The sequence below is a fragment of the Orbicella faveolata genome, unplaced genomic scaffold (assembly GCF_042242905.1).
Source record: "Orbicella faveolata isolate gen_17 unplaced genomic scaffold, um_ofav_v1 contig_47, whole genome shotgun sequence".
In the NCBI taxonomy this organism is placed as follows: domain Eukaryota; kingdom Metazoa; phylum Cnidaria; class Anthozoa; order Scleractinia; family Merulinidae; genus Orbicella; species Orbicella faveolata.
In genome coordinates, this window is record NW_028301577.1 from 21365001 (window position 1) to 21378461 (window position 13461).

The 13461-nt window shown below is 41.0% G+C and overlaps 1 protein-coding gene and 4 non-coding genes across 5 annotated transcripts in view; 1 reads left to right on the forward strand and 4 right to left on the reverse strand.

The window, feature by feature from the left end:
- LOC110067620 (uncharacterized) overlaps window positions 1-13461 on the forward strand; it is a 98864-nt gene that overhangs the window by 26345 nt on the left and 59058 nt on the right. Inside the window, exons 3-6 of the mRNA XM_089279010.1 lie at window positions 7056-7211; window positions 7918-7995; window positions 9020-9197; window positions 10306-13362. Coding sequence (XP_089135136.1) covers window positions 7056-7211; window positions 7918-7995; window positions 9020-9197; window positions 10306-13362 — 3469 coding nt within the window. The remainder of the gene's footprint in view (window positions 1-7055; window positions 7212-7917; window positions 7996-9019; window positions 9198-10305; window positions 13363-13461) is intronic.
- On the reverse strand, window positions 631-712 carry Trnas-aga (transfer RNA serine (anticodon AGA)). The gene has a single exon. It is a non-coding gene; the product is annotated as a tRNA-Ser (tRNA).
- On the reverse strand, window positions 1607-1688 carry Trnas-aga (transfer RNA serine (anticodon AGA)). Its single transcript has one exon. It is a non-coding gene; the product is annotated as a tRNA-Ser (tRNA).
- Window positions 3325-3406, reverse strand: Trnas-aga (transfer RNA serine (anticodon AGA)). The gene has a single exon. It is a non-coding gene; the product is annotated as a tRNA-Ser (tRNA).
- Window positions 4059-4140, reverse strand: Trnas-uga (transfer RNA serine (anticodon UGA)). Its single transcript has one exon. It is a non-coding gene; the product is annotated as a tRNA-Ser (tRNA).

Sequence of the window (13461 nt, forward strand, 5' to 3'; positions counted from 1 at the left end):
GTGATAAAGAGTGGGTTATAACGACCCATCAAAATCTAATTGTTGGAAACTGTTTTGAGCCACGTGAAATTTTAGCGGGCCGAACAGTAGATTACGGCCCGCTAAATTGACCAATCATAGCGTGCATAGTAACTGAGAGCTATACTAAAGCAATTAACTTTCGCCCGTGAATTGAAAACTTAAACATTTTCGTGGACTAACCAGATGACATCGATTTTATGAGGTGTACTCTCCTGTGCAGTAAAATAAATCTGAGCTCTAGATCACAGCATACGCAGTCAGCATGTAAGTAAAGTCAAGGCAAACTTGTTATTGCAGGAGAATTCGCGTAAGATCATGCTTTTACTTAAATATTTAGCCTTTTAGCCATATACCATGCGTGAAATATTTCCTTCTCGTGCATATAGTTCCTTTTGATAAAGAAAACTGGTTGTCGGACAAGTTTGGACGTTTATAGGTTCGTACCATGCGCAAGAAACCAGATTTCAGTCAAATTTATCTATTGATGCTATAAAAAAGACTAATTTAAACTTGCTTAAATTTGTGTGATAAAATATATTGGTTATTTTTTCTGCCTGCTCTCATTATCTTTATCATTCGCGATAAAAAATGGTGCAGTGAAAGATCTTGCGTAGTCGGCAGGATTCGAACTTGCGCGGGGAGACCCCAATGGATTTCTAGTTTATCGTCTTAACCACTCGGCCACGACTACCGTCATAAATAGCGGCTAAGTAAAAGGATTTAAAATTCGGTTAGGAGTCTTGACAGATGTGATGTAAAGAACGAGTGGCCCGTTTAAATACAGAGAATGATTATTTAGAAGAAAACTGAACAAAGGTGGAATTCCACGTGCGAGTTAAGCAGTTTTGTAACAGCAGCCGGTAAAAAGCGCCTATAAATCCATACTTACTCGTCATTAGCAGAGTGGCGCAGTGGAAGCGTGCTGGGCCCATAACCCAGAAGTCCGAGGATCAAAACCTCGCTCTGCTAGTATTTTTACTTTTTTTGTTTTTACTTATAACAATGTTTAAAGGCATTTTACTGCCTGTTCTACATATTTTGCATCAATCAATTTAAAGGAAAACCATGCAATTAGCACCAAACGGCGAAGGACGCGTTTGGAATCGACAATTCAGCAAGGGAATGATTTCCTGGGTCCAAGAATCTCCTTTTGAAGATATTGCTTTCCGAGAATGGAAAAATAGGTTTTTGACACGATATACTTCTGCAATTTTTAATTTTCAACTCTTATGAAACTAAAACTTCAGATGAGTATCTCAAAATGAAGGGCGTTGTCGTGCTTCAGGTCTTGCTACCCCCGTCGGAGGTTCAACGGTATAATGCGTTCGGAATATAATGCCTTGTGAAGATATTGGTTTTCGAGAACGAAAAAATAGGTTTTTGACACGATATGCTTTTGTAGTTTTTAATTTTCAACTCTTATGAAACTAAAACTTCAGATGAGTATTTCAAAATGAAGGGCGTTGTCGTGCTTCAGGTCTTGCTACCCCCGTGGGAGGTTCAAAGGTGTAATGCGTTCGGACTTGTTAATCGCCAAATAATCAAAAACAGTTTCTTTGCGAAGCCAAAATAGAAATCCTTTCTTCGTAGTCGGCAGGATTCGAACCTGCGCGGGGAGACCCCAATGGATTTCTAGTCCATCGCCTTAACCACTCGGCCACGACTACCTTGATAAATAAAGAGGAAGTAAAATGATTTAAATGCAGGTCAAGAGTCTTAGCTCTACTTTACGGATGTGATGTAGAAAACGAGTGGCTCATTTAAATACAAAGGATAATTATTTAGAAGAAAACTGAACAAAGAAATTCCATATGCGAGTGAAGTAGGTTTGCAACAGCAACCGATAAAAACCGGTTGTAAGTCCGTAGTTATTTGTCAGCAGCAGAGTGGCGCAGTGGAAGCGTGCTGGGCCCATAACCCAGAGGTCCGAGGATCAAAACCTCGCTCTGCTAAATTTTGTTCATTATTTTTTTTATGTTCCCGATATTAAACAATTTTGTCGGTAAATTCGATTTTCGAATTTCTAAAAAGCTCATGAACCGAGAGTGATCTTTTTCTTTCTGGGTTCAAGCAAGAAAAAATTTCGCCGCTTTTTTTCAGGCAAGAAGGAACGTAAGATGTAATGAACGGCCACCAGAGGAAAGCTGTCAAGTTAGATATTTCAAGACATTAACTATCAGCAGCAGAGTGGCGCAGTGGAAGCGTGCTGGGCCCATAACCCAGAGGTCCGAGGATCAAAACCTCGCTCTGCTAGTAGTTTTTTTTGTTAACTTAAAGGAATGTCTGACGACTTTTTACTGCTTCTTTTTACTTATTCTCCACCAATCAAATTAAAGAAAAACCATGCAACGGGCGAGAAGGGCGGGAGAACGTGCGCAACTTGATTACTGCCAAATAATCAAAAAGAGTCTCTGTGCAAAGCAAAAATAGTCATCCGTCCTTCGTAGTCGGCAGGATTCGAACCTGCGCGGGAAGACCCCAAGACCAAGACCCCGAGACCACTCGGCCACGACTACCTAAGGATATTCATTAGTAGAGGTGAAAGGATTTAAGTGTCCTTTACGAAGATAAGGCTGCGATTGAATTACTGTATTCTCTTTGTTTTGCTGTGTGGCTCATATACCGAATTTATAATGCTTTTTTAAAATACCAGAAGTGATTATTTAGACAAAGTGGAACCAAAATATACTGGGTTGGAAAGCAATTGTTTGTTTTCTTTCACGAAAAAATGTGTACTTCATGGTAATGACGCACTACTTCTAATAGCAGGGTGGGTCAAATATCTTATTTATTGTATAGCTACTCGTCAGCAGCAGAGTGGCGCAGTGGAAGCGTGCTGGGCCCATAACCCAGAGGTTCGAGGATCAAAACCTCGCTCTGCTAGTTATTTTCTTTTTACCTATAACAGTTTTTAAAGGCAATTTACTGGCTGGTTTACTTATTTTGCATCAATCAATTTAAAGAAAAACCATGTAATCGGCGCCAAGCGCGAGAGAATGCGCTTTGATCGGCAATCAAGGGAGGGTAATGATGACCTGGGCTCAAGGATCACCCTGTGAAGATATTGGTTTCCGAGATCAGAATGGAAAAATAGGTTTTTGACACGATATGCTTTTGTAATTTTTAATTTTCAACTCTTATGAAACTAAAACTTCAGGTGAGTATTTCAAAATGAAAGGCGTTGTCGTGCTTAAGGTCTTCCTTCTCCCGTCTGAGGTTCAAAGGTATAATGCGTTCGGACATGTTTATCGCCAAATAATCAAAAACATTCTCTGTGCAAAGCCAAAATGGAAATCCGTTTTTCGTAGTCGGCAGGATTCGAACCTGCGCGGGGAGACCCCAATGGATTTCTAGTCCATCGCCTTAACCACTCGGCCACGACTACATTCACAACTAAACGGATTTAAAAGTCGGTCAAAAGTCTTAGCTCTACTTCACGGATGTGATGTATAGACTGGTTATTTAGAGGAAAAATGAACAAAGAAATTGCGTGTGCAAGTGAAGCAGTTTTGTAACAGCAGCCGGTAAAAATAGGTTATAAGTCCGTAGTCATTCGGCAGCAGCAGAGTGTCGCAGTGGAAACGAGCTGGACCCATAACCCAGAGATCCGAGGATCGAAACCTCGTTCTGCTACTAATTTTTAGATATAAGAAGGTTTAAAGGTGTTTTAATTTACTGCTAATTTTACATTTTTGCACCAATCAAATTAAAGGAAAACGATAAGCACGGTAGAACGTGCGCAAAAAAAACATCGGTCGGCAATTATGCGAGGTCAGTGATACCCTGGGTTCGAGGATCGTCTTCTAAAAAGAATGAAAAATTAAGTTTTTGACACGAAATGCTTCATTTCATTTTTAATTCAGTTTCAAGTCTTATGAAACTAAAACTTCAGATGATTTATACAAAATGAAGGGCGTTGTGGTGCTTCAGGTCTTCTTGCTCCCATCGGAGGTTCTAAGATCTAATACGGTGGGACTTGTTTATTGTCAGATAACAAAAACGTTCTCTTTGGAAAGCCAAAATTGTCACCCGTTCTTCGTAGTCGGCAGGATTCGAACCTGCGTGGGGAGACCCCAGTGGATTTCAAGTCCATCGCCTTAACCACTCGGCCACGACTACCTTAACATGTCCAACCAACAGAGGCGAAATGATTTAAGTGTCCTTTTCGACAACAAGACTGCGATTGAATAACTGTATTCTCTCTTTTTTTTTTTTGCTCTACGGCTCTTATACCGAATTCATTATTCTTTTTTGGAATACCAGAAGTGATTATTTTAGACAAAGTGGAACAACTGAATTCGATGTTACGGTCAGTTAATTAAAAGTGCTTATTAATCCAAAATCAGTCGCATAGAAGATACTGGGTTGGAAAGGAATTGTTTGTTTCTTTCGCGATAAATTGTATACTTCATGGTATTGACGCACTACTTCTAATAGCAGGGTGGGTCAAATCTCTAATTTATTATGTAATTATTTGTCGGCAGCAGAGTGGCGCAGTGGAAGCGTGCTGGGCCCATAACCCAGAGGTCCGAGGATCAAAACCTCGCTCTGCTAACATTTTTATTTGTTATTCTTTTTTCTCGCAGTCATATCTGAAACGTTCTTCAAAAGTAAGTTTTTGGAATTCGAACTAAGATCCTTAGTAGGGATACTGTGACCTTTCCTTTTTCAGCTTTTCTTAGTGAAAAAACTTGGCAATTATTATTTAGACAAGAACGAACAAACTCCAGGATATGTAAACCCCAGTTTCGAGAGCTATTTTGTAAATGAGTTTCAAAAATGTTTTTTTGGACGTCAGCCGTAAACAGAGTGGCGCAGTGGAAGCGTGTTGGGCCCATAACCCAGAGGTCCGAGGATCAAAACCTCGCTCTGCTAGTTATTATTTTTTTTTACCTATAACAGTTTTTAAAGGCAATTTACTGGCTGTTTTACTTATTTTGCATCAATCAATTTAAAGGAAAACCATGCAATTTACACCAAGCACGGGAGAACGCGCTTGAATCAGCAATACAGTGAGGGTAATGATTTTCTGGGTTAATTTCAAGGATCGCCTTGCGAGGATATTGGTTTCCGAGAATGGAAAAAGGTGAGTATTTCAAAATGAAGGGCGTTGTCGTGCTTCAGGTCTTCCTGCTCTCGTCGGAGGTTCAAAAGTATAATGCGTTCCGACGTATTTATCGGCAAAATATCAAAAACATTTTCTTTGCAAAGCCAAAATAGAAATCCGTTTTTCGTAGTCGGTAGGATTCGAACCTGCGCGGGAAGACCCCATTGGATTTCAAGTCGATCGCCTTAACCACTCGGCCACGGCTACCTTGACTTGCACAACCAACAGAGGCAAAAAGATTTAACTGTCTTTCACGAAGATTAGACTGCGATTGAATTACTGTATTCTCTTTGCTTTACGGCTCTTACGCCGAATTCATGATGCTATTAAAATACCAGAAGTGATTATTTCGACAAAGTGGAACAACTGAATTTCATGTGAAGTTTAAATAAGTTTTCTAACAGTAGCAGTGAAAAGTGCTTATTAATCCAAGTCAATCGCATAAAAAGCAATATATTTTGGATTATTTTCTTTCTCGATAAAACGTATACATCAAGGTATTGACGCACCAATTTCATGTAATAATCGGCCACAAGTGGAAGGCATGTCAAGTACATAGTTAAATATTTGAAGACTTTATCTGTTATCAGCAGAGTGGCGCAGTGGAAGCGTGCTGGGCCCATAACCCAGAGGTCCGAGGATCAAAACCTCGCTCTGCTAAATATTGTTTTCATGTTCTATGGTCGTGATGTTAAACCAATTTTGTTCGTTAATTCGATTTTCGAATCTCTTGAAAGGTCATGAATCGAGGGTGACTTTCTTTTTCTTTTTACGTTCGAGCAAGAAATTTGTTTTCGCTTTTTATTCAGGCGAGAAGGAACATTACATGTAATGAACGGCCACCAGAGGAAAGCAGTCAAGTTAAATAGTTAAATATTTCAAGACGTTATCTGACAGCAGCAGAGTGGCGCAGTGGAAGCGTGTTGGGCCCATAACCCAGAGGTCCGAGGATCAAAACCTCGCTCTGCTAAATATTGTTTTTATTTTGTATGGTCGTGATGTTAAACCAACTTTGTTTGTTAATTTCGTGTTGGAGTCTCTGATCTCAGAAGGTCATGAATCGAGAGAGAACTTCTTTTTCTTTTACGTTCTAGCAAGAAAAGAAGTTTTCGCTTTTTATTCAGACAAGAAGGAACATTTTATGTAATGAGTGGATACCACTGGAAAGCTGCACAGTCAAGTGCGCAGTTCTATATTTCAAGACATTGTCCGTCAGCAGCAGAGTGGCGCAGTGGAAGCGTGCTGGACCCATAACCCAGAGGTCCGAGGATCAAAACCTCGCTTTGCTATTGATTTGTTTTTACAACTCATAATGATGTTTAATTTCGAGATATTATACTTTTCATTTCCTACCAATCACAATTGAAAACAAAAGCGTGTGTAACCAGAGTCAAGCATAGGAAAACGCGCGCAACTGCGAAATATCGGGACTACCTGGCGTGTGCACTGATTTTGCTCCTGATTGCTTAAAAAAATAGTGATACGACGGAGGCACGAAATTACGGAGAGATCACTTTCTAAGCAAGAAATATTTAACGTGTTTATATTTTTCACTGTTATCTGTCAAAATGCATACCAACAGTACAAAAAAATTATGAACATTATATTCCCAGGTACTTACGTACTCTAAAAGGGTGGAATATCTCAAATTTCTACGCGAGTGAAAACAATATTGATTGTTGTAAGTGCTTCTGACCACTATGTTCTGACTTTATAATTTTAATCTCTCACGATAAAACAGTAAAGAAACTTTTTTCAATGGTCGTCAAGATTTAGGCCTCGAGGCGTGACCCCATTGGATTTATAGCCCATCACCTTAACCGCAGAAAAACTGAAAGAAAAAGCTTCCGCTATTCTAACAAGATACTCATACATTTATATTTTCATTTGAAAGTACAGCGATATTTGTCTTTTAACTTCCCTGCAGGTATTCAAGGTTCAGAGTATTTCTGTGAGGGCAGGATCAACGCCTCTTCCCACCACCTGGGCCTTGGAAACGTCACGTGACACTGGAAATGACTTCGAGCCAAGATTTTATCACGCCTTTGACCGCCATGAAGATCATAGAAACTTTTACCGTTATGTATGTGCACATCCCACTGTTTTCGGTTACCTGTGTGTTTTTCTTTTTCTAATTGTTTATTTGTACCCTTTGTAATCTTATTGTAAATTATCAATACTTTTTTTCTTTCTTTCCTTTTTAATATAAACCCTTGCCACCGCCTCGATTTATAATGGTAATAGGACTGAGTGGACTCCAGTTGGGTCTGTAAGCATACGAGTGATTGCGGGAGTCCGGGACGACGCGATGTCCTGTTACCAATTCATCATAACCATTACAATTTCCCACAAAAGTAAAAGTTTCATTTGAAAAAGAGCTTTTAATAGTCATTTTTAAATATCATAATTAAACATATGGAGAAAAGCTTGCAAAATGGCTGTTACGTTTCTTTCAAAACAGTCACCGGAGACTAAACCTCCACAATTTTACAAAGTCAGTCACTTGAATTGGTTACTATTAATAGTGATTGTAATCAATGTTGTGATTGGTGGATTTAGTGGAGAGGACTTAAAATGATTGGTTCATGTAACTGTCTGATTAAAGGTGTCCGATTACAGCCAATTGTCCGATTACACTGTCCGATTACAATTTTGCAAATTGATTAGAGCAAAATACAGCAGTTTATGCACCAATCACATTTGAGGGAATTTATAATTGTTATGATTAAAGATATTAGATAATTCAAATTTAAACTTTTGGCGTAAAATGAAATTTGATTAATTTGCAGGTCGACTTGTTGGTATCCAGTGTTCGGCTAAGATTTTTAAAAATGTGGAGCAACTTTGAAACAACTGGCAGTGATTCGGTAAGTAAAATGACCTTATTTTTGTGTATTAATGTTTATGTTCCGGGTTACAGTCATATTTCGTAAACTGTAAACACGACTGCACGATACTCCTGGATTGAAAAGCCAGATTTATTAATACACATAACAAGATACCATTTTACTACTGATGGATTTAATTCCTCAGTGTTACCACATGCGAGATATACATTTCAGAGTCGATTTTAAGAGACTTTGGAGAGAGCTTTACGTGTTAAGATCTAAGGTAGATCAGGGTCGGTCATGGTGGATAGAGGTATACCAATATACCTGAAAAGAAAAACCCATTATACGCAAAATTCCCTTCAAATTCATGCGAAATAACAAAATTTAGAAAAGCAAGGTATACTTAACGCCCATAAAAAGTCCATAAAATACTTTATGCCCATAAAAAGTCGTCAAAATACCGTATATTCGATCCCAAATCACCCTGTATACTGTTTGACCGACCCTGGTATATCAATTTACTTACGAGGCCCTAAGAGCCGATATTTTTTCATTGCCTGTGATTGATTCTTTCCGTCTCATGTACAGTGCGATCAGAGTCTTTTAGGTAATATATCAAACACGAGAGACAGTGTTTCATCGGGATACCCAAACTTTTGACGAAATTACAGGTTTGGATAGCCGATGGAACACTGTCTCGAGTGTCTGATATATCTTCTCAATCGAAACGAAAACTAAGGAGTAAACGGAGAAGTGAAATCGTCAAAATCTATGCTAATTAAGACCGGGTATCCAAACCTCCTTCACGGTTGTGATTTTCTTTGTTTTAACTTGATGAATTATTATTGAGTTTGAGAATTTACGTTTCAAAATTCCTGAAAAGGTTCCAATACTACTGACTGCGAAGTCTTGGGGGGAAGTTAACATGCTACAGTTAACATGTCGTCTGTTTATACTGCTTTCTGGAAGATAGAGCTCGCAGACGTGCCGGGGCATTTGTGACAGACGCCAAAAAGAATAAATCAAAAATTCTTTGTTTGTTCTGTGCTCTGTCATTTAGGACTATTACTCAATAAGCGAGATATCCATAGAAGGACGGTGTATGTGTAACGGCCATGCAGATGAGTGCACGCAGACAGACAGTGGACTCATGACTTGCCACTGTCAACACAACACATGCGGAGAGCAATGTCAACGCTGCTGTGATGGCTATGTACTACAAGAGGGATTTTGTGTTGGTAAGTTGTTGCAGTTGCGACACGTTTCCTATCCAGCTATTTTCTCAGTTAGCCGAGACAGGCTGTCGAGGAACACTAACGGTAACTTTTATGTAATTTTTTTATTACATAAAAGTTACTGTTAGTGTTCCTCGAACATCACTGGGCAAAGTAGTTTCACTACCAAACACGAGAGACAGTGATTCATCGGGATATCCAAACACCGACAAGAGAGTTGGGAATACGACGCGCAGCGGACTTTTTTTGACAAACTTCGAGGTGTTTGAATAGCCGATGAAACACTGTCTTAAGTGTTTAATATATCTTCTCAATCGAAACAAAAACTAAGGAGTAAACGAGGAAGTAGAATCGTCAAAATCTATGCTAATTAAGGCCGGGTATCCAAAGCTCCATCGCGGTTGTGATTTTCTTTGTTTTAACTTGATGAATTATTAATGAGTTTGAGAATGATGTGAAGTATATATGAAATAATTCATATTTAAACTGCGGTTGTAGATGAAAGTGAAGAATGATCATCGCAGTAAATTTTCCAATTTAAGCAATTTGAAAGAAGAAGCCTGAAAAAATCAGGACTTCAACGGGATTCGAACCCATGACCTCCGCGATAACGGTGCTATGCTCTACCAACTGAGCTATGAAGCCACACAGCTCGCAACTAGCAAAGCTATTCTGGGCGAGGGAAGGGTTACAGTCTGCTTCGTCCAGAAAACGATGTTGCCCCACTGTAAAAAACCCAACAATGCCTTACAATAAAGGCTTTAGGTTGGGCGGTCAGAGTGAGCTGAAAATCGCATTCAGTGCGCGCTGTTCAGTTTCCCCTACCCGGCCTCATCTCGTCTTTGCATAACTAGTACCATTCTGATCGTTCTCGGACTTATCTTCCCGTGCTGTCGGATTTAAATGGTGTCTGCAATAATGGTGAAATTTTTGCAAGTTTTTGGATCCTAGGAAATCAAATTAAGACGACATTGAAATAAAAGCGGATCCTTTTAAAATCTGTGGATGTTTTTAGAACATGGAAAGCAGGCGCATGTTAGAATACTAAAATTCCCTCACTCTTGGGAAAACAAGTTCTCAGACAAAAATCATCCTTTTGCTGATTTCACAGGTGTTCCGGCGTCATACTCCTCCACAGACGGACTACTAGCTAAGTCGATGTCACCCTTAACATCTGTAGATAGGAACAACATATCTGCAAGGAACACTACCGAATCTTCGTTGTTACAGACCACTAACAATCCTAGTCAACTGACAGAGGTTTGGAATGTTCAAAATGTTACAAACTCCACCGAAGAAATCAGTGCAGAAGCGTCTTTGGACATTGCAGATAAACAGGTTATTGTAGAACCTGCTCTGATTGCACAAAAAACTCCCGTGTCCACCTCCAAGGGAAACGAGACCCAAGTCTCGACGTCTCTTGGCAGCACTGGCGAACCTTCTACTGCGCACACTGCAATGGGACATACCACTAGTCAGTCTATTGCTGATTCTGATTCTCCTATCACCACAGCAACGCCCACCACACAGCTGAACACTACGACGACTGAGACCAAAATGGATCTGGAGTCCACCACTGTGAAAACCACTTCTGGGAGCATGGATAGACAAGGTTCTTTAGACACCACTACAGGCAAAATCACTACCACAAGCAAAATTTCAACTGAATCTAATACTGCTGGTACGTCTACGACGACAGTGTCAAACGTTACTTTAACCTCTACTGTGGAACGTGTTAATTCTACAGCTTACAAAGACTCTAATGATGCGACTACGACAAAACATTTTGATAGTGAAAGTACTTTGCCCAGTGATGTTCAATCCACAGTGGTTAGTACCTCGCATTTAATAACAGTAGAGACAACTACTGGTGACTTTACCACCTCGGAAACCACGGCCCAGCGTACCAATGAAGACGATACCGTTGAAACTTTTCCTGAATCCACTACTGTGGAAAGTACTGCTGTTTTGGCACCTGAAGAAAGTACTGCTGTAGAAATACATGAAAAAAGTACTACTGACCCTGCCCTCGAGGAAACTACTACTGACTATACACCTGAGGAAAGTAGCACTGTGCCCACCCCTGAGGAAATTACCACTTTGCCTACACCTGAGGAAAGTTCTGCTGTGACAAAACCCGAGGAAACTACTGCTGTGGCTGACCCGGAGGAAAATACTCCTGTGTCGACATCTGAGGAGGATTTTTCTGGGCCAACCCCTGAGGAAAGTACTTCTGGGTCTACCCCTGAAGCAAGTTCTGCAGTGTCTACATCCGGGGAAAGTACTACCAGGCCTACTCCAGAGGAAAATACCACTGTGTCTACACCAGAAAGTACCAGAGTGTTTACGACTGAGAAAAGTACTGCCTTTGTAGGAAGTTCCACTGCTACGGTGCCTACCCCTGATGAAAATAATACTGTGACCACCACTCAGGAAAGTACTTCCATACCTACATATAAGCAAACTACTATTATGACTATACCCGAGAAAAGTACCACTGCGGAAAATACCACAGTGACCAGCCCTGTGGAACTTACTACTGTGTCTACACCTATGAAAAGTACTGGTGTTTCTACCCCTAAAGAGAATACCTCTGTAACTACATCTGAGAAGGGTGTTACGGTGTCCACACCTTTGAATAGTACTGCTGTGCCTACCCTTGAGGAAAGCATTACTGTGCCAACCTCTGTGGAAAGTTCTACTGTGCCTACCCCTGCCGGAAATACTAGTGCTGTGTCTGACGCAAAGAAAACCACCACTGTGCCCACCCAAGTGAAAAGCATGCCTCTATCTACCCAAGAGGAAAGCACCATTATTTCCACCTATAAGAAAAGCACCCCTGTACCCACCCCAGAGGAAAGCACCACTATGTCTACCCCAGAAAAAAGCACCACTTTGGTCACCCCTGAGGAGAGTACTACTGTGCCTATCCCTACAGGTAGTACTACTGTACCTACCCTCAAGCAAAATACCACAGGGTCCAGCACTGAGAAAACTACAACGGCGTCTAAGACTAGGGAAACTAACACTATCTCTACCCCGGTGGAAACTACGATGGTGCCTGCCCCTGGGAAAAGTATTGCTGAAACGAGTACAACTGGGCCAACCGCTGAGGAAAGTACCACTGCTCTTAATGCTGTGGAAACGACAACTGTGCCTACCACTGTGGAAACAAATTCTATGCCTGCCACTATTAAAATTACCACTGTGCCTGTCACTGTGGAAACAACTTCTATGCCTACCACTGTGAAAAATACTACTTTGCCTACCGCTATTAAAATTACGACAGTGTCTACCTCTATGGAAACAACTACTATGCCTACCACTGTGAAAACGACCACTGTGCCTACCACTGTGGAAACGACCACTGTGCCTACCACTGAGAAAACTACTACTGTGCCTACGACTGTGAAAACAACCACTCTGCCTACCACTATGGAAACGACCACTGTGCCTGCCACTGAGAAAACTACTACTGTGCCTACGACTGCGAAAACAACCATTGTGCCTACCACTATGGAAACGACCACTGTGCCTACCACTGAGAAAACTACTACTGTGCCTATGACTGTGAAAATAACCACTGTGCCTACCACTATGGAAACGACCACTGTGCCTACCACTGAGAAAACTACTACTGTGCCTACGACTGCGAAAACGACCACTGTGCCTATCACTGTGGAAACTACCACTGTGCCTACCACTGTCAAAACGACCTCCGTGCCTACCACTGTGGAAACTATCACTGTGCCTACCACTGTCAAAACGACCTCCGTGCCTACCACTGTCAAAACGACCACTGTGCCTACCACTGTGGAAACTACCACTGTGCCTACCACTGTCAAAACGACCAGTGTGCCTACCACTGAGGAAACGACCACTGTACCTACCACTGTCAAAACGACCAGTGTGCCTACCACTGTGGAAACTACCACTGTGCCTACCACTGTGAAAACGACCACTGTGTCTACCACTGTCAAAACGACCTCTGTGCCTACCACTGTGGAGATTTCCACTGTGCCTACCACAGTCAAAACGACCACTGTACCTACCACTGTGAGAACTACTACTGTGCCTACCACTGTGAAAACTGCTTTGTTGCCTACTACTTCGGGTTTTCTTTCAGAGGTAGAAGCTCGTAAGGCTTTTGGTGATCTTCCCTTAGGAGGTGAGAGAAACGCATTTTCTTGGGAGTGTCTCGCTTCTCAACGAAAAGTTATTTGTAGTCCGTTTTTTTCTACCGTTTCTCTTTCCCGACGCATTTGTT